The sequence below is a fragment of the Pantherophis guttatus genome, chromosome 18 (genome assembly GCF_059756535.1).
Source record: "Pantherophis guttatus breed Tessera chromosome 18, ASM5975653v1, whole genome shotgun sequence".
Taxonomy (NCBI): domain Eukaryota; kingdom Metazoa; phylum Chordata; class Lepidosauria; order Squamata; family Colubridae; genus Pantherophis; species Pantherophis guttatus.
Genome location: NC_142080.1, coordinates 4,248,360 through 4,265,587, shown reverse-complemented (window position 1 = coordinate 4,265,587; position 17,228 = coordinate 4,248,360). Strand labels below are relative to the sequence as shown.

The window sequence follows — 17,228 nt, the reverse complement described above, 5'->3', positions numbered from 1 at the left end:
TAGCATCTGTAGTTGAATTAAACATCCCGTTTTCTTCTGAAACTTTTCTTTTGGATTTATCCATGGTTGACCTACCGGAGATTGGAAAGCTCAATAAATCGCGTGCCGGCTGTGACATATTTTGAGTGACAAGGAGCCGCAGCAGAGGGGTGAAAGAGCCACATGCGGCTCCAGAGCTGCAGGTTGCTGACCCCTGCTTTAGGATAAAAGTCTGTGTTTGTGTGTCTGTTTCTCTGAGTGCATGTATATAGGGGGGGGGGCTTGTAGTAATTCCGGCGCAATTCTGAAACCGGGTAGCGAGATAGGAGGCATATAAAGTTAATAATAATCATTTTTAATATCATTTCATTGATATTAGTAAATTTTTAAAAAATCCCTGTATTCTGAATTTACGGTAGTCCTTGCAACCCATCCGGAACCGCCTCATTGGGGTCAAATTAGCACACGAGCTCACTCGGGATGTAGAACCTCCAGTGATAGAGGAAGTCTATAGTTGTGGCCTGAATATTTTTTAAAAATAGCATTCAGTGAATAGGGACAGCAGCAGGTGGTTCATTGGAAACTCTTGTGAGACAAAATATAATTCTTTAATTAGTAGAAGAACCGACATGATTAATAATGGTATTAATTTATAACGCAAATATAAATTTGCGCACAACAACCTTGCAGTGTTGTCCAATCGCACCTTAAGATCATGTCAAAAGGAGCTAAAAATCCTAGTCCTCATGAATTTATCTCTTGTTAGATTACCGGTAGGAACTCTTTATTAGATCTGATCGATTTGCTTAATTAAGTTTTTTTTTAAATTTCTTTAAAATTAAAAGTCTTGAGAATAAAAGAAAATAAAAATTGCTCAATGCAATTTCTCACCACTTCCGTCAACATTCCAAAGTCTCCGCCCACGGCCCCGCCCACGAGGCCTCGCGAGGCCTCCGATTGGAGGCCATCGGTCCAATCAGGGAGGCGTTACGTCATCTATCGTTTCGACCAATCCCGGCCGGAGAGGGCGGAGCTCGCATCGCAGATGCCCTTGGTCGAGGGGACTGGAAGCTCTTGAGTTCGCTCCGCGTGGGAAAGGCAGGTTAGAGGGGGCCGCCACGACACGCGTGTCATCTCTGGTCGTCTGAATGCACCCGGGAGTTGGAAAAGGCGGGATTTGCACGCAGGAGGGATTATTTTTTTGCAAAATTGGGGTCAGGAAAAGGGAAAAGCGGGGGAGGGGGAGGAAAGCTTGCTGGAGGTGGAGATTGACGCCTCTGGGTGGGTTGGAAGGCAGGGAAAAAAAGGCATTTTATCTAGGATTAGGGATGGGAGAGGGATTATTCAATCCAGGATCGGTGCAACCCCAAAACTTCACAGATTAACGCCCTGCCTGCAAGGTTCAGAAAGGGAAGATCCGTAAGAAGTGAGAGTTAAGACGTGTGTGTGTGTAAAATGGACTCCTAGCAGGAGGGACCGAGGCTGGGTGGGAGGGGAGAATCTAATAATAAGAGGTGGAAATAATACTTAGTTGGTTAGTTTGGTTTCTTTCTTTCTTTCTTTCTTTCTTTCTTTCTTTCTTTCTTTCTTTCTTTCTTTCTTTCTTTCTTTCTTTCTTTCTTTCTTTCTTTCTTTCATATTGCCGCCTATTCGCCCATGATAATAAGAGGTGCAAATAATAGTTAGTTGGTTAGTTTGGTTTCTTTCTTTCTTTCTCTTTCTTTCTTTCTTTCTTTCTTTCTTTCTTTCTTTCTTTCTTTCTTTCTTTCTTTCTTTCATATTGCCGCCTATTCGCCCATGGTAATAAGAGGTGGAAATAATAGTAAATTTATTTATTTATTTATATATATGTAGAGATATAGAGATATAGATATAGATATATAGATAGATATAGACATACATACATATATTGCCATCTATTCGCCCATGGTGACTCAAGGCAGCTTACAGAAGTTAAAGCTGCATGTGGATCAGCTTCTGATTTTACTACTTTTCCTTCCTTCCTTCCTTCCTTCCTTCCTTCCTTCCTTCCTTCCTTCCTTCCTTCCTTCCTTCCTTCCTTCCTTCTTTCCCTCTCTCCCCACCCCTTTCTCCCTCTTCCCATCTCTTCCTTCCACTTCCCACCTTTCTTCCACCCTTCCTCTTTCCCTTCCTCCCTCCCTCATAACAGAGTTGGAAGGGAACTTGGAGGTTTTGGAGTCCAACCCCCTGCTTAAGCAGGAGACCCTACATCGAAGGAAGGAAGGAAGGAAGGAAGGGAGGGAGGGAGGGAGGGGAGGAGGAGGAAGGGGGAAGAGGAGAAGGAAAGGAGGACAAGGAAGGAAGGAAGGAAGGAAAGAAGGAGAAGCAAGGGGGAGGAGGAAGGGAGAGGAGTGGAAGGGTGGAAGGAAAGAAGGAAGGAAGGAAGGAGTAGCAAGGGGGAGGGGGAAGGGGGAAGAGGAGAAGGAAGGAAGGAGAAGGAGAAGCAAGGGAAGAGAGGAAGGAAGGAAGGAGAAACAAGGGGGAGGAGGAAGGGAGAGGAGTGGAAGGGTGGAAGGAAGGAGAAGGAGTAGCAAGGGAAGAAGAGAAGGAAAAACAAAAAGAAAAACCACTTTTACCCAGTTTGGGGGAATTCCCCGGGATTTTTGGAAACCCAACTTGATCGCATCCTGTCTCCTTTCAGATTTCCTTCTGATGCAGCTGAAAGTAGCTGTCCTGGGCGGAGGAGTGACGGGCCTCGCCGCTTCCTATTACCTTGCCAGAAGCTCGCTAGCATCTAAGGTGAGAACTTGCCCCTCGAACCAGTCAGTCAACCAGTGTGATTGATTGCTGTCAAAGATCGGTCTTTTATTTATAGAATATAAAATTTAGGAAAGGGGTTGAACTCCATTTGCAAAATAACCCACGTCGCATCTAATATTCAAAATATAAAATCGAGGCTTTGGCCTACATCAGATACATTTGTGAAATAAGCCATGTCACATCTAATATACAAAAAGGTAAAGGTTTCCTTTTTGGTCGTACGCCGAGGACTACCTACCTGTATGGGTGTTTTGGCCCGTTGGAAATTAAGAGGGGGGAAAGAGAGGATTCTTAAAACGACTCACAATCAGATTCAAAACGACTCACAGATTTTAATTAGGTTTTAAAAATGGGACTTTAAATTTGGGGTTTTAAATGGAGCCTATCATTTAATAATTTTAATTATTTTTAAATTTTGTCTGTCTTTGTGCTTTTAATCAGGCTGTACACCGCCCTGAGTCCTTCGGGAGAAGGGCAGTATAGAAATAAAATAAATAAATAAATAAATAAATAAATAAATAAATAAATAAATAAATAAATAAATAAATAAATCAGGGCCAAAACAACTGTACAGGAAGTCCTTGACGTACGGCTAACTCAATCTATCATCATCATCATTTAATCCCTTGCGAGGTGGAGTTTGGGCAACTGAATGGAGCTAGCCGGATTAATGGCTGGATGCCTTTCCTGTTGCCAGGGCGGAGTTTTGTTTAGCAGATAATATTCTCATGGTGCCCAGAGAGAGAGAAATATCTGCCACTATCTAGGATCGAACTCACCGCCTCCTGATTGTCAGGCAAGAGCTCTACCTCTAGGCCACTGCACTGTACCACTTATTCTCTTTTTCCTGGCTCTCCCCCCCCCCCCCAATATACAGGTCACCCTTTTGGAGGGCAGCAATCGGTTGGGGGGCTGGATTCATTCCACCCAGACAGAAGATGGGGCTGTTTTCGAACACGGCCCCCGAGGGATCCGACCTGCCGGGCTTGTAGGGAAAAACACCCTTCTGATGGTAGGTTGTTCAGGTGATTGAGCCAAGCGTAGTCCTCGAATTAGAACGATTTATTTGAAGTTTGCAACGGCGCTGAAAAAAAAAGCGACTTGGAAATAGTCCTCACCCTTACGACCATCGCAGCGTCCTCAGAGTCATGTGATCCAAATCTAAGTGTCAATCCTCTTTTTGTGACCTTCCCTGGAGGCCTCCAGCAAGCAGGGTCGATGGGGAAAGCTGGATTCACTTAACAACTGGGCGAGTTGTTAAGTGAATCCAGCAACAAAACAGCAATAAGGGTCATGAAATCTGGTTGATTTTCTTAGTGGTTGGCTTGCTCGGCAAAGGAAATTGTGGTCCCAGTTGCTGTGTATGTAAGGGGTGTGTGTATGAGAGAGAGAGAAGGAGAGAAAGTGAGAGAGAGAGAGAGGAAGAGAAACGGAGAGAGAGAAAGAGAAAGAGAGAAACAGAAAGAAAGAAAGTGAAAAAGAGAGTGAAAGAGAAACAAAGAAAAAGAGAGAAACGAAGAATCGAAAGAGTGGAAAAGAGAGAGAGAGAAAAAGAGAAAGAGAGAAAGAGAAACGGAATGAGAGAGAAAGAGAAAAGAGAAAGAAACAGAAACAAAAGAGAAACAAAGAGAAAAAGAGTGAAAAAGAGAGAAAGAGAAACAAAGAAAGAGAAACAAAGTGAGAGAAAGAAAAAAGAGAGAAAGAAACAGAGGAATCGAAAGAGAGTGAAAAAGAAAGAAACAAACAGAAAAAGAGAAAGTGAGAGAGTAAGAGAAACAGGAAGAGAGAGAACGAGAGAGAAAGAGAAAAGAGAAAGAAACAAACAGAAAAAGAGAAACAGAAACACGGAGAGAGAGAAAGAGAAAGAGTGAAAAAGAGAACGAGAGAAACAAAGAAAGAGAACGAGAGAAAGAGAAAAGAAAGAAACAGAAAAAAGAAACAAACAGAGAAAGAGTGAAAAAGAGAGTGAAAGAGAGAAACAGAGAGAAAGAGAAACAGGGAAAAAAAGAGAAAGAAAAAGAGAGTGAGAAAGAAACAAAGAGAAAGAGAAAAGAAAGAAACAGAGAAAGAGAGAGATTGAAAAAGAGAAAAAGAGAGAAACAGAAAGAGTGAAAAAGAGAGAAGAAGAGAAAGAAAGGGGGGGGAGAGAGAGAGAGAGATCATCCCACTTTGAAATTATGGTGACATTTCCTGGTGCAAATGCAACGATGTCGTGATTTTATTCTAGATTTCGGAGCTTGGGTTAGAAGCCGACGTTCTTCCCGTTCCGGGAAACCATCCAGCTTCGAAAAATCGCTACCTCTACGTTGGAGGTTCCCTTCACAAACTCCCTTCCGGCATTAAGTACGTTCATCCTTCCACAAAATCCAATAGTTTTGTTTTGTACGGGGGGGTGGAGGAGAAAATGCATCCTTTTTCATTCGCACTAACAATAATATTGCTGTGTGGGGTCCTTGGCGCTCTCTGAGGCTTGGAGGTTTTCTTGCGGACGTTTCATGACCCAGCTAAGTAACATCCTCACTGCTTAAAGCCTCTTAGCACACAAGCCTTCTAGCACTGATGATGTTACCTAGTTGGGTCATAAAACGTCTGCAAGCAAACCTCCAAGTTCAGAGAGCACCAAGGACATCACAAGCCTCCTCCCGTTCCTTCCTCCTCCTCCTCCTCCTCCTCCTCCTCCTCCACTCCACAATCCCCATTCCTTTCTAGCGCTGATGATGTTACCTAGTTGGGTCATAAAACGTCTGCAAGAAAATAAGCTTATAGAGAGCACCAAAGACCCCACAGTTTTCTTCTTCTTCTTCTTCTTCTTCTTCTTCTTCTTCTTCTTCTTCTTCTTCTTCTTCTTCTTCTTCTTCTTCTTCTTCTTCTTCTTCTTCTTCTTCTTCTTCTTCTTCTTCTTCTCCTTCTCCTTCTCCTTCTCCTTCTTCTTCTTCTTCTTCTTCTTCTTCTTCTCCTCCTCCTCCTCCTCCTCCTCCTCCTCCTTTTCTTCTTCTTCTTCTTCTTCTTCTTCTTCTTTTCCTTCTTCCTCCTCCTCCTTCTCCTCCTCCTTCTTCTCCTTCTTCTTTTCTCCTTCTTCTCCTTCTCCTCCTCCTCCTTCTCCTCCTCCTCCTCCTCCTTCTCCTCCTCCTCCTCCTCCTTCTCCTCCTCCTCCTCCTCCTCCCTCTTCTCCTTCTCCTTCTTTCTCCTTCTTCTCCTTCTCCTCCTCCTCCTCCTTCTTCTCCTTCTCCTTCTTCTCCTTCTCCTCCTCCTCCTCTTTCTTCTTCTCCTTCTCCTTCTTCTCCTTCTTCTCCGCCACCTCCTCCTCCTCCTTTCCCCTCTTCCTCCTCCTCCTTCCACTACTCAAGCCAACTCCTTTCTGCCACTGATGCTGTTACTTAACTGGGTCATGAGACGTCTGCAAGAAAACCAGCAAGCTCAGAGACCACCAAGGACCCCTCTTTTCAACCCCGAGCTACAAATATGCTCCTCCATCGACAATATTTCTTCTGTTTCAGGGGCATTTTCCAGACGGTGCCTCCGTTCTCCAGTCCTTTCATCTGGAGTGGGTTGAAGGAACTGTTTGCCCCTCGTGGAAAGGAACCGGATGAGACCATCCACGCTTTCGTGGCCCGTCGTTTTGGCCAGGAGGTATATATACAAAAGTATGAAGGTTATTGCTTAACACATTGTAAGCCACCCTGCGTCTCCAGAAAATGGCGGCATATAAATCAAACCAATTAAATAAATAAATAAATAAATAAATAAATAAATAAATAAATTTCCACGAGCCAGGAAACCCTTCTTAACTCACACCCCAAAAAATCTCTTTGTTTTAGAGGTCACCCTGTTTTCCGCCCAACCCTTAGCTCTGCCCTTCTGCCTTTTAACCTCTGTGCTTGTCGTGCAAAAAATAAGGCATTTTTTTTCCAGGAGAAAATTCACTTGCTAAGTTTCCGCATCCTCTTAAATTAAAACACAGGAAAAAAATAAAAAATTAAACTGGGGAAGTTCATTTTCCAAACACGGGGAAAACATAGAAAATAAACCGAGAAGCCCATTTTTCCAAACGCAGGAAAAAAAATAAAAAATTAAACTGGGGAAGTTCATTTTCCAAACCCGGGGAAAACATAGAAAATAAACCGAGAAGCCCATTTTTCCAAACGCAGGAAAAAAAATAAAAAATTAAACTGGGGAAGTTCATTTTCCAAACACAGGGAAAAATAGAAAATAAACCGAGAAGCCCATTTTTCCAAACGCAGGAAACAAATATAGAAAATCAACTGGAAAAAAAATCAACTTGTTTTCCAAACACAAGAAAAATAGAAATTAAATGGAGAAGCTCAATTTTCAAAGTACAGGGAAAATAATAATAATAATAATAATGATGATGATGATGATGATGATGATGATGAAGAAGAAGAAACGAGGAAGCTTTGTCCCCGTAATCTTTCTGTGGTGCTGCCTTGCAAAACAACCCCCGCATGTAGAAATCTAGGGTGTCAGGGTTTGGGGCAGCATTGTGCAAAAGCAGAAGAAAATTGTGGGGAAATGGTAACGAAGCTTAAACCAGAGGAGAACTTTTCTTTTAAAAAAATAAAGAGTATTTTTGTTAAGGCTGGTATTTTGAAAGGTGGGGCAAAGAGGAAGGAGGACAGGGTGGGAATCCTCCTGCCTTATCAGCTCGATGCAGGGGAGGCTGTCCTTCTTTTAAAATAATATTTCTTTCTGTACGGGATGATGGGAGACTAGAGAAATGTAGAATAACTTATTGGCCGCTTCAGCCTGGGGAAAACCAGACTATCCAACATAATATAATCATATTATTTATTAAATGTATATGTTGCCTGACTCCCAATGCCTCTATTGGTTGCTAAGTGAATGTCCGTAAATCGAGGAATGTCTTTAATTTGGTGTTGTTTTCTCTTCTCAGATGGCTGATATAACTATAGATAGTCTCTGCCGGGGAGTTTTCGCGGGAGATTCCCGAGCGTTGAGCATCCGTTCCTGTTTCCCGACTTTATTCCTGGCCGAGCGGAAACACGGTTCAGTTATGTTGGGCATGATCCGTGCCAAAAGTGAGTTTTTAAGGGCGGGGGGGGGGAAAGGTCATTCTTCTGCCCCAGCTACAGACCCCAAAGAACGCAGCACACACAAAGTCTGTACAAACCTTAAGTTTACTAAATTAAATCAGTCTTTTACAAACAAAGGCTGTTAATTAACTTCATTAACAGCCTACAAGAATCCAAAGAATAAATAATCGTAATCTTACTGTGGTTGGCAGAATGCCCAGAAGCAATTTGCAGGAAACTGATAAGAGAACAAGATCAAGACGCAAAGGAATGTGAACGAAGTTGTTACCTGCAAATTGCTTCAGTCGGGGTTCCTCCTTAAATAGGCTAAGGGAGTGGCCAAGTAGGCCCAAGCCTTACTCTCGAGGAGACCCTCCTCCTGAGGAGCCACTGCTGCCTTTTGGCAGCTCTGCGCGCCCGTGCATCGAGAAGAGGCTCCTCCTCTTCGTCCTCTTCACTTATGGAAGCTTCTGGAGGTTCTGAAGGCCCTGGCTGAATCCCCGCCTCTGGCACCACATCTTCTCCAGCCTCCTCACTGTCCGACTTGAGCGCCAGCTGCACAGGCTGCTGGCACAGAACCACACCAGCCTCCTCGCTGTCGGAATCGGCTACTAGCTGCACAGGCCACTGACGGGCCACACCAGTCATCCAAACCATCCTTTTAACACAGAGGAACATCCATAATTTAAGATAAAACAAAATGGCCGCAGCCCAAGCTCACCCGATCTCCATTTGGGACTTTTTCCCCCGCCGGCACCCGACCAGCAGTGGAGGAAGCCGGATTGGCTTAACGGATTCAGTTAACAACCAGTGATTTTACCTAACAACCAGGGCAAAAAAAGTCGTAAAATATTTGGGCGCAGCTCATTAAGCAACTGCCTCGCTTAGCGACCAAAATACCAGTCTCCGTTAACGGTTGTAAATCGAGGATTAAGATTTGGCTAATCCTAGGATGGGACAGGTTTGGGTGATGAAAGAGAAGCCGAGCAGTTACCTGTTGAATTTCTGCCTGCTGGAGAAGGGCACAAGCACCTCTGCCGGCAGAGTGCCAATTTACCAATATTAAACAGACTGGAGGAAGAGAAGGAGAAGGTGGTGCTATACAGATACAGATTAACAAGAGTTGGAAGGGACCTTGTAGGTCATCTAGTCCAACCCCCCCCGCCATTTTTGACAGATGGTAGTCCAGTCTCTTCTTGGTGGTTTGGAGGGGGCAGGGGGTGACCCCTAAACAGGTTTGACCAAGCGAGGAAGCGTTTCCAGATTCCCTTCTGCTTTCCTTCCAGAAGAAACTTCCCCGGTGGATTGCCAGCTGATCCGCCAGGCCCAGGAAGAAAGCTGGAGCCAGTGGTCCCTGCGTGGCGGACTGGAGACCCTTCCCCAAACTTTAGCTTCCTTCTTAAGAGAGCGAGGGGTCGAAATCCACTGCAACGCCCCGGTGAAGCGGCTGGACAGAACAGCCTCGGGGTCCTGGCAGGTAGGGAGAAGACCCAAAGGGGGATTTGGGGAGGGGATGTCCCCTATCCCCCCCCCAGTTTTCCATCCTAGGGGCTGCAAAGATTGGTATCGTGGTGTGGAACTCTCGCCCCGCAATCATGGGAGGCCGTGAGTTCGATTCTAGGTAGAGGCAGATATTTCTCTCTCTGGGTATACCGAGAATATATCTGCTGGACAAAACTCCTCATCGGCGACAGGAAAGGCATCTGGCCATTAAAAAACATTCTGATAGCTCCATTCAGTTGCCCAGACTCCCGCAAGGGATTATGGGATTGTTAAACAAAGATGATGATGATGATGATGATCTACAGGTAGTCCTTGACTTACAACAGTTCACAGTGACCATTCAGAGGAATGGCGCGATATTATCATTATTATTATTTATTAAATTTTTATACCGCCCTTCTCCCGAAGGACTCAGGGCGGTGTGCAGCCATATTAAAACAACATATACCCACAAAATTTAAAAAACAGTTTAAAATATATTTAAAAATTTGGCCCTTAAATTAAAAACTACAATAGCCTAGAGGTGGAGCTCTGGCCTCACAATCAGGAGGCTGTGAGTTCAATCCTAGGTAGAGGCAGATATTCCTCTGTCTGGGCACACCGAGAATATATCTGCTGAACAAAACTCCTCATCGGTGACAGGAAAGGCATCCGGCCATTAAAAAACACTCTGCTAGCTCCATTCAGTTGCCTGGACTCCACTCTGTAAGGGATTATTATGGGGTCATTAAATGAAGACGATGATTGCAAAGATGGGTATCATTTCTCCCAACTTTGGGGTCTCCGTACAATGGCGCACAGAAGCTGTGTCGTTTCATCTGGGCACTAGCAAGGAGGAAACTCCCTCTGTATCGATTAAAATAATAATCATCATCCCTGCTCTTAGAAATGTAGTTTATCAGGCTTGGTTGAAGGCGAGCTAGATTTCTAGCTTCGGGGAATCCACGTCCCGAATAGCACGTAAGCAGACTGAGTCGGCCAGAGAACGTTAGAGCTGACGGTGTTTTTTTTTCCCCGTAGATCGCGTTGCAGGACGGCACCGTGGAGGCCGATCATGTGATCAGCGCTTTGCCCGCCAGAGGTAGGAGAAACGGCTCTTTCCTCCCACACACACCTGTTTGCAGGAAATTGCAACCTAAGATGAAGCAACGTTACGTGGTTGATTGCCTTGAGGACTAGAAACTTGCGAGGGCCCATCTGAAAAAAAAATACCTGATATTACAGCTTTTTTTTTCTTTCTTTCTTTCTTCCTCCCAGATCTGGCTAACTTGCTCCCTGCCGGATTCGAACCCCTTATCCAGGACCTGCTGGCCATCCAAGCCGTTTCCGTCGCGGTGGTGAATCTACAATACGAAAATGTGCAACTTCCCGTTACGGTAACGTATTTTGGCTGATGTGATTCCAAGAAAGGAAAAAAAAAACAGACACCGAAAAAGACTTAAATCCCACCCAAAGCAAGTCACACGGAGGGGGGGGGAACCAAATTCGTTTAACAACCATGGTGATTTGCTTAAGGACCGTGTCCAAAAGGGTCCTGAAACAGGCTCCGACTCATTTAATGACTGCCTTGTTTAGCGACGGATGTTCCGGTCCCAATTGTCAACGATCACCTTGTCAGCGTGCTAATTAATTCCATTCTGCTTTTGGGTAATCGCACCTTGATTTAGAGACGTGGATCGAGACTTTTCCCTTGAAGCATACTTTTGCAAGAAAATAAACCCGGAAGATATATTTTTCTAAGAAAAACTCATTTATTTGTTATAAAGAAAATAAAACATCTCACTATCTAAATAATTACATTTTGGCAACGTTCCTGCCGGCCATCTCTCTGCAGCCAGACCTCTTGGCAGGAGAACAAAGAAAGAGTGTAGAAGGAAAGAAAGGAATGCGGACATGCGTAGTTAGCTTACTGATAAGAAATTTGGCAAGCTACGGAAAGTCTGAAAATCCAAAAATATTGTATTTGGTAAATTTGGATTTGCATCTGGTAAATACAAAAACGCAGCGACACACCTGTATTACTTTCGTGGATCTTTTGGGTAAGGCTTCCGAAGAACCTACGGAGCAGTGAATTTTTTTTAAATTTCATTTTTTTAAAAAAACTTTTCCAGGGATTTGGCCACTTGGTGCCGTCGTTCGAGGATCGTCCGCTGTTGGGCATCGTTTACGACTCGGTGGCATTCCCCGAACAGAACGGTAGCAAAGACTCCGCCACTCGACTGACGGTACGAAGTGTGGGGGGGTTGTGGTCTTTTAATTTTTTGCTCCTTCTTGTCGGATTTTCGATTTGCAATGAGGTGACCTCACTAATGGTGGAATTATGGCTAATTTACTTTTCCCTATACCAGTGATGGCTAACCTTTTTGCCATTGCATGCCAAAAGCGGGGGTTGCGCGGGGGGGGTTTCGTGCAAATGCATGCCCACCCCCATAATTCTATGCACCCTGGCCCCCTGCGCATGTGTGCGCGACCCCCCTGCTTTTGGCACGTGATGGCTCAGTAGGCCCGTTTTTCGCCCTCCCCAGTCTCCAAAGGCTTCCTAGGAGCCTGGGGAGGATGAAAACAGCCTTCCCCACCCACAAGAGGCCCTCCGGAGGCCCGAAACGGCCCGTTTGCCGACTTCCGGTGGGCCCAGAAGGCCCATTTTTCAATCTCCGCAGGCTCCAGAGCCTTTCTAGGAGTCTGGGGAGGGCGAAAATGGCCTCCCCCCGCCCCCGGGAGGGAGCTGAGCTCACATGCCCACCGATATGGTTCCACGTGCCACCTGTGGCAAGTGTGACATAGGTTCACCATCACAGCCCTATAGCATTCTTTCTCAACCCACTTTAAGATGGTTGGACTTCGACTCCCAGAATTCCCCAGCCAGCATCCTTGAAGATAAATGGACTTCAACTCCCAGAATTCCCCAGCCAGCATCCTTTAAGATGGTTGGACTTCAACTCCCAGAATCCCCCAGCCAACATCCTTTAAGACAGGTGGACTTCAACTCCCAGAATCCCCCAGCCAGCATCCTTTAAGACAGGTAGATTTTAACTCCCAGCATTCCCCAGCCAGCATCCTTTAAGACAGGTGGACTTCGACTCCCAGCATTCCCCAGCCAGCATCCTTTAAGATGGTTGGACTTCAACTCCCAGAATCCCCCAGCCAACATCCTTTAAGATGGTTGGACTTCAACTCCCAGAATCCCCCAGCCAGCATCCTTTAAGACAGGTGGACTTCAACTCCCAGAATCCCCCAGCCAGCATCCATTAAGACAGGTAGATTTTAACTCCCAGCATTCCCCAGCCAGCATCCTTTAAGATGGTTGGACTTCAACTCCCAGCATTCCCCAGCCAGCATCCTTTAAGATGGTTGGACTTCAACTCCCAGAATCCCCCAGCCAACATCCTTTAAGATGGTTGGACTTCAACTCCCAGAATCCCCCAGCCAGCATCCTTTAAGACAGGTGGACTTCAACTCCCAGAATCCCCCAGCCAGCATCCATTAAGACAGGTAGATTTTAACTCCCAGCATTCCCCAGCCAGCATCCTTTAAGATGGTTGGACTTCAACTCCCAGAATCCCCCAGCCAGCATCTTTTAAGACAGGTAGATTTTAACTCCCAGCATTCCCCAGCCAGCATCCTTTAAGATGGTTGGACTTCGACTCCCAGAATCCCCCAGCCAGCATCCTTTAAGAGGGGTGGACTTCAACTCCCAGAATTCCCCAGCCAGCATCCTTTAAGATGGGTGGACTTCAACTCCCAGAATCCCCCAGCCAGCATCCTTTAAGATGGCCGTTTTTATGTTTCCGATTATCAGGTGATGCTCGGTGGCGCCTGGTTTACATCACACCTGGGGGACCCCGACACAATTCCTCACAGCGAGTTGTTAAGCAGAGCTCAGGAGGCTGTCAAGAAACACCTTGGAATCTCGGCCGAGCCTGTTCGCTCCATCGTTAAAGTCCATAAGGTGAGTTCTTCGAACCCTCGGACGATTTATTTGCATTAAATCGAGCCGCGATTCTTCTCTTAATTCAAGATTGCGCTTCTGACTTGCAATTTCAACCCCCCCCATGGTCACATGATCCAAATACAGATCCTGGGCAACTGACTCGTATTTATGACGGTTGCAGTGGCCCGAGAGATCACACAGTCCTCTTTTCTGGGTGGGGGGAGCCAGATTCACTTAGCAGCCGAGTTACTCGCTTATCCCTTAACCACTGTGGCAAGGAAGGTCACAAAACGGGGCAAAACTCATTCCACTGGCTGAGCAGCAGAAATGGGGGGGGGGCTCCCTTGTGGCCATAAGTCGAGGACTAACCAGTCCAGTCTCTTTAAAAAAAAAAAAAGGTTTATTTTTTTTTTTCTCTCCAATCAGACTCAAATAACTTTGTGAATTTTTTTTCCCTTTCTTGTTTAGTCCTGCATTCCCCAGTACACGCTCGGCCACTGGAAACACATGGGTAAGTTTTTAAGTCTGGGTTTTGGGGCCAAGCTCCCTTAACGACGGAAGGGATTATTTGCTTAACGACCAAGATAAAGCAGAGCGTAAAATTGGATGTGAGTCATTTAAAAACTGCCTTGTTTAGCAACGGCGATCCTGGTCTCAATTGCAATTTCCTTTCCTTCCTCTTCCCTTCTCTTTTTCTTTCCTTTCCTTTTTTTCCTTTCTTTCCTTTGCTTTTCTTCTTTCTTTCCCCTTCCCTTTTTTCTTTTCTTCCCTTCCCTTCTCTTTCCTTCCTTCCCCTTCCCTTTTCTTTTCTTCCCTTTCCTTCTTCCCTTCCTTTCCTTTCCCTTCCCTCCCTTTCCCTTTCTCCTTTCCTTTCCTTTCCCTTTCTCCTTTCCTTTCCCTTCTCTTTTCCTTTCCTCTCCCTTCTCTTTTCCTTTCCTTTCCTTCTTTCCGTTCCTTCGTTTCCTTCTCTTATCCTTTCCTTCCTTCCCCTTCCCTTCTTTCTTTTCTTCCCTTCTTCCCTTCTTTTCCTTTCCCTTCCCTTCCCTTTTCTTTCCTTCCCCCTTTCTTTCCTTTCCTTTCCCTTCCTTTCCTTTCCCTTCTCTTTTCCTTTCCTTTCCTTCCCTTTCCTTCCCTTCCCTTTTCTTTCCTTCCCCCTTTCTTTCCTTTCCTTTCCCTTCCTTTCCTTTCCCTTCTCTTTTCCTTTCCTTTCCTTCCTTTCCCTTCCCTTCCCTTTCTTTTTTATTTTTCTTTTCTTTTTCTTTCCCAGAAAGTGCTACTTCCCAATTGAAGCAACACAATCTGCCCCTTAGTTTGGTGGGAGCTTCTTACGCCGGGGTCTCCGTCAACGATTGCATCTTCAGCGCCCAGGCGGCGGTGGCTCAGCTCGTGGGCGGCGTCTCCTGAGCATGAGCCGAGTTCTGGATTCCTGGGATCCGCCCTCTCTTGAGGACTCCTCGAGGAAAGGGTCGAATAAACGGAATAAGAGAGCTGGAAGAGGCCTTGGAGGTCAGGCAGGAGACCCTATGCGATTCCGGACAAATTGTTATCCAATCTCTTCTTAAAAACCTCGAGTGATGGAGCATCTACAACTTCTAGTGGCAAGGCGTTCCATGGGTTAATTGTTCGAGCTTTCAATAAATTTCTCCGGAGTTCCAGGTTGCTTCTCTCCTTGGTGAGTTTCCATCCGTTGCTTCTTGTCCTGTTTTCTGGTGCTTTGGAGAATAAGTTGACACCCCTCTCTTCTTTTGGGGCAACTACCGTCTTTCCCCAAAAATAAGAGCTCCCTGGATAATAAGCCCTTCCTGAAAATATTTAACCCCATGCACAGACGGTCCCCGCCATTTCTTCTGGTTAGAGTTAGGGAGACAGAGGTGGAGATCAGGTAAGACGGCAAGAGGAGTCCCGTCTTGCTCCACGCTCCCCAAAATAATAAGACCTCCCCGAAAATAAGGCCAAGCACTCATTTCAGGGGTCAAAAAAAAAAAATAAGGATCTTATTTTCGGGAAAACACGGTAGCTTTCGCCAAACTGGTTGACGAGACCTAACTCAGTTTGCATTGCATTTAAAAAGAAAGCCTTGGTAGTACAGTGGTTTAGTGCACCCTGTTATTAACACAGCTGCCTGCAGTTTCTGCAGGTTCGAATCTCACCAGGCTCAAGGTTGACTCAGCCTTCCATCCTTTCTAAGGTAGGTTAAATGAGGACCCAGTTTGTGGGGGCAATAAGCTGACTTTGTATAAAATATACAAAAGTGTGAAGGCTATTGCTTAACGCATTGTAAGCCGCCCTGAGTCTCCGGAGAAGGGCGGCATATAAATCAAATTAAAATAAATAAATAAATAAATAAATAAATCCAAACCACAGTTAGTTAACACTTGGGTTTTAACTTGGCCAGCCATTCCTAGAAGAAAGAACACCTCACTCTTTTCATTGGGTGAGGGAATATTTATTTTTGTAAAAAAAAAAAAAAAACCAAATATATATTTATTATATATATATATATATATATATATCAAAAACAAGGGGGAAAAGGGCACCACTACCGCAAAAAGGGGATTGACGGCTACACAAATAGAATAAATAAAATGATACGTCGTTGGCAGTATCTAGAGATTGTGATTGCTTCGGTGAGGGAGATTGAAGGAAACAGGCTGGGACCAGCCCTGAAGCAAAGGGGGGAAAAATATACCGTATTTTTCGGAGTATAAAACGCTCCGGACTATAAAATGCACCTATATTTTTTGGGGAGGAAAAAGAGAAAAAAAAAATCTGTCTCCGCCTCCCAGCAATTTGCCTCTTTGCAGCAAACAGCCTGTTTTAGTTTCAGTTTCAGCACAGCCTGATTAGCATAAGAAAAAAAAAACCTGCCTCCTTGCAACAAACAGCAAACAAGCCTGTTTCATTTTCAGCACAGCCTGATTAGCACAAGAAAAAAAAAAAACCTGCCTCCCAGCAATTTGCCTCCTTGCAACAAACAGCCTGTTTCAGTTTCAGCACAGCCTGATTAGCACAAGGGGGAAAAAAAATCTGCCTCTGCCTCCCAACAATTTGCCTCCTTGCAGCAAACAGCAAACAAGCCTGTTTCAGTTTCACTTTCAGCACAGCCTGATTAGCACAAGAAGAAAAAAAAAATCTGCCTCCCAGCAATTTGCCTCCTTGCAACAAACAGCCTGTTTCAGTTTCAGCACAGCTGATTAGCACAAGGGGGGAAAAAAAATCTGCCTCTGCCTCCCAGCAATTTGCCTCCTTGCAGCAAACAGCAAACAAGCCTGTTTCATTTTCAGCACAGCCTGATTAGCACAAGAAGAAAAAAAAAATCTGCCTCCCAGCAATTTGCCTCCTTGCAACAAACAGCCTGTTTCAGTTTCAGCACAGCCTGATTAGCACAAGGGGGGAAAAAAATCTGCCTCTGCCTCCCAGCAATTTGCCTCCTTGCAGCAAACAGCAAACAAGCCTGTTTCAGTTTCACTTTCAGCACAGCCTGATTAGCACAAGAAGAAAAAAAAATCTGCCTCCCAGCAATTTGCCTCCTTGCCTGAAACAGCTGAAGGTCGGGAGGCTGATCCAACCGACAATCAGCTGCTTGTGCGAATCAGGCTGTGCTGAAGCTGAAACCGGCTGTTTGCGGCAAGGAGGCAAATTGGTGGGAGGCAGAGCCAAAGGGTGGGGGCCGGCAGGTGGGCGGGGCTACATCCGGTGTATAAGACGCACCTAAATTTTCACCCTCTTTTAGGGGGGGGGGAGGTGCGTTTTATACTCTGAAAAATACGGTATATTCGGGAAGATAGGTGAGGTAAACGTTCATGGCGATTTTTTAAATTCTGATTTCTTTTTTTCCAGGGGGTGGGTGGGTGCAGGGAACCTACAAAACAGTCCAGCCGCTAAAATAGTAATAAACATTAGTCCGGTGGGGGGGAAGACGGACTTCTCCATCCAAGCCTCTGGAACAGCCAGTGAGATTTAGATTTAGATTACTCTTTAGA

At 45.2% G+C, this 17,228-nt stretch overlaps 1 protein-coding gene across 5 annotated transcripts; it reads left to right on the top strand.

Annotated features, from left to right (window-relative positions):
• The first annotated feature begins 979 nt into the window (after nt 1–979).
• PPOX (protoporphyrinogen oxidase) lies at nt 980–14,904 on the top strand. 5 transcript variants are annotated; one of them, XM_087881066.1, is made up of 13 exons: nt 980–1,081; nt 2,642–2,739; nt 3,638–3,772; nt 4,988–5,103; nt 6,258–6,390; nt 7,673–7,817; nt 9,101–9,288; nt 10,335–10,395; nt 10,572–10,690; nt 11,426–11,539; nt 13,114–13,263; nt 13,714–13,756; nt 14,513–14,904. In XM_087881066.1, the coding sequence occupies exons 2-13, from the start codon at nt 2,653–2,655 to the stop codon at nt 14,647–14,649; spliced, it is 1,428 nt and encodes a 475-aa protein (XP_087737192.1). In that variant the 5' UTR covers nt 980–1,081; nt 2,642–2,652; the 3' UTR covers nt 14,650–14,904. The 5 variants fall into 5 exon arrangements, with proteins under 5 accessions (XP_087737192.1, XP_087737190.1, XP_087737194.1 ...); XM_087881064.1 differs by having other exon boundaries at nt 987–1,081; nt 9,098–9,288; XM_087881069.1 differs by having other exon boundaries at nt 1,021–1,077; nt 9,098–9,288.
• The last annotated feature ends 2,324 nt before the right edge of the window (nt 14,905–17,228 follow it).

Bases quoted from the DNA above. Each gene is read 5' to 3' on its own strand.
- PPOX (XM_087881064.1), top strand. From the start codon at position 2,653: ATGCAGCTGAAAGTAGCTGTCCTGGGCGGAGGAGTGACGGGCCTCGCC. The intron at 7,818-9,097 runs GTGAGTTTTTAA...CTTTCCTTCCAG, and splicing joins GGGCATGATCCGTGCCAAAA to AAGAAACTTCCCCGGTGGAT. The intron at 9,289-10,334 runs GTAGGGAGAAGA...TTTTCCCCGTAG, and splicing joins CAGCCTCGGGGTCCTGGCAG to ATCGCGTTGCAGGACGGCAC.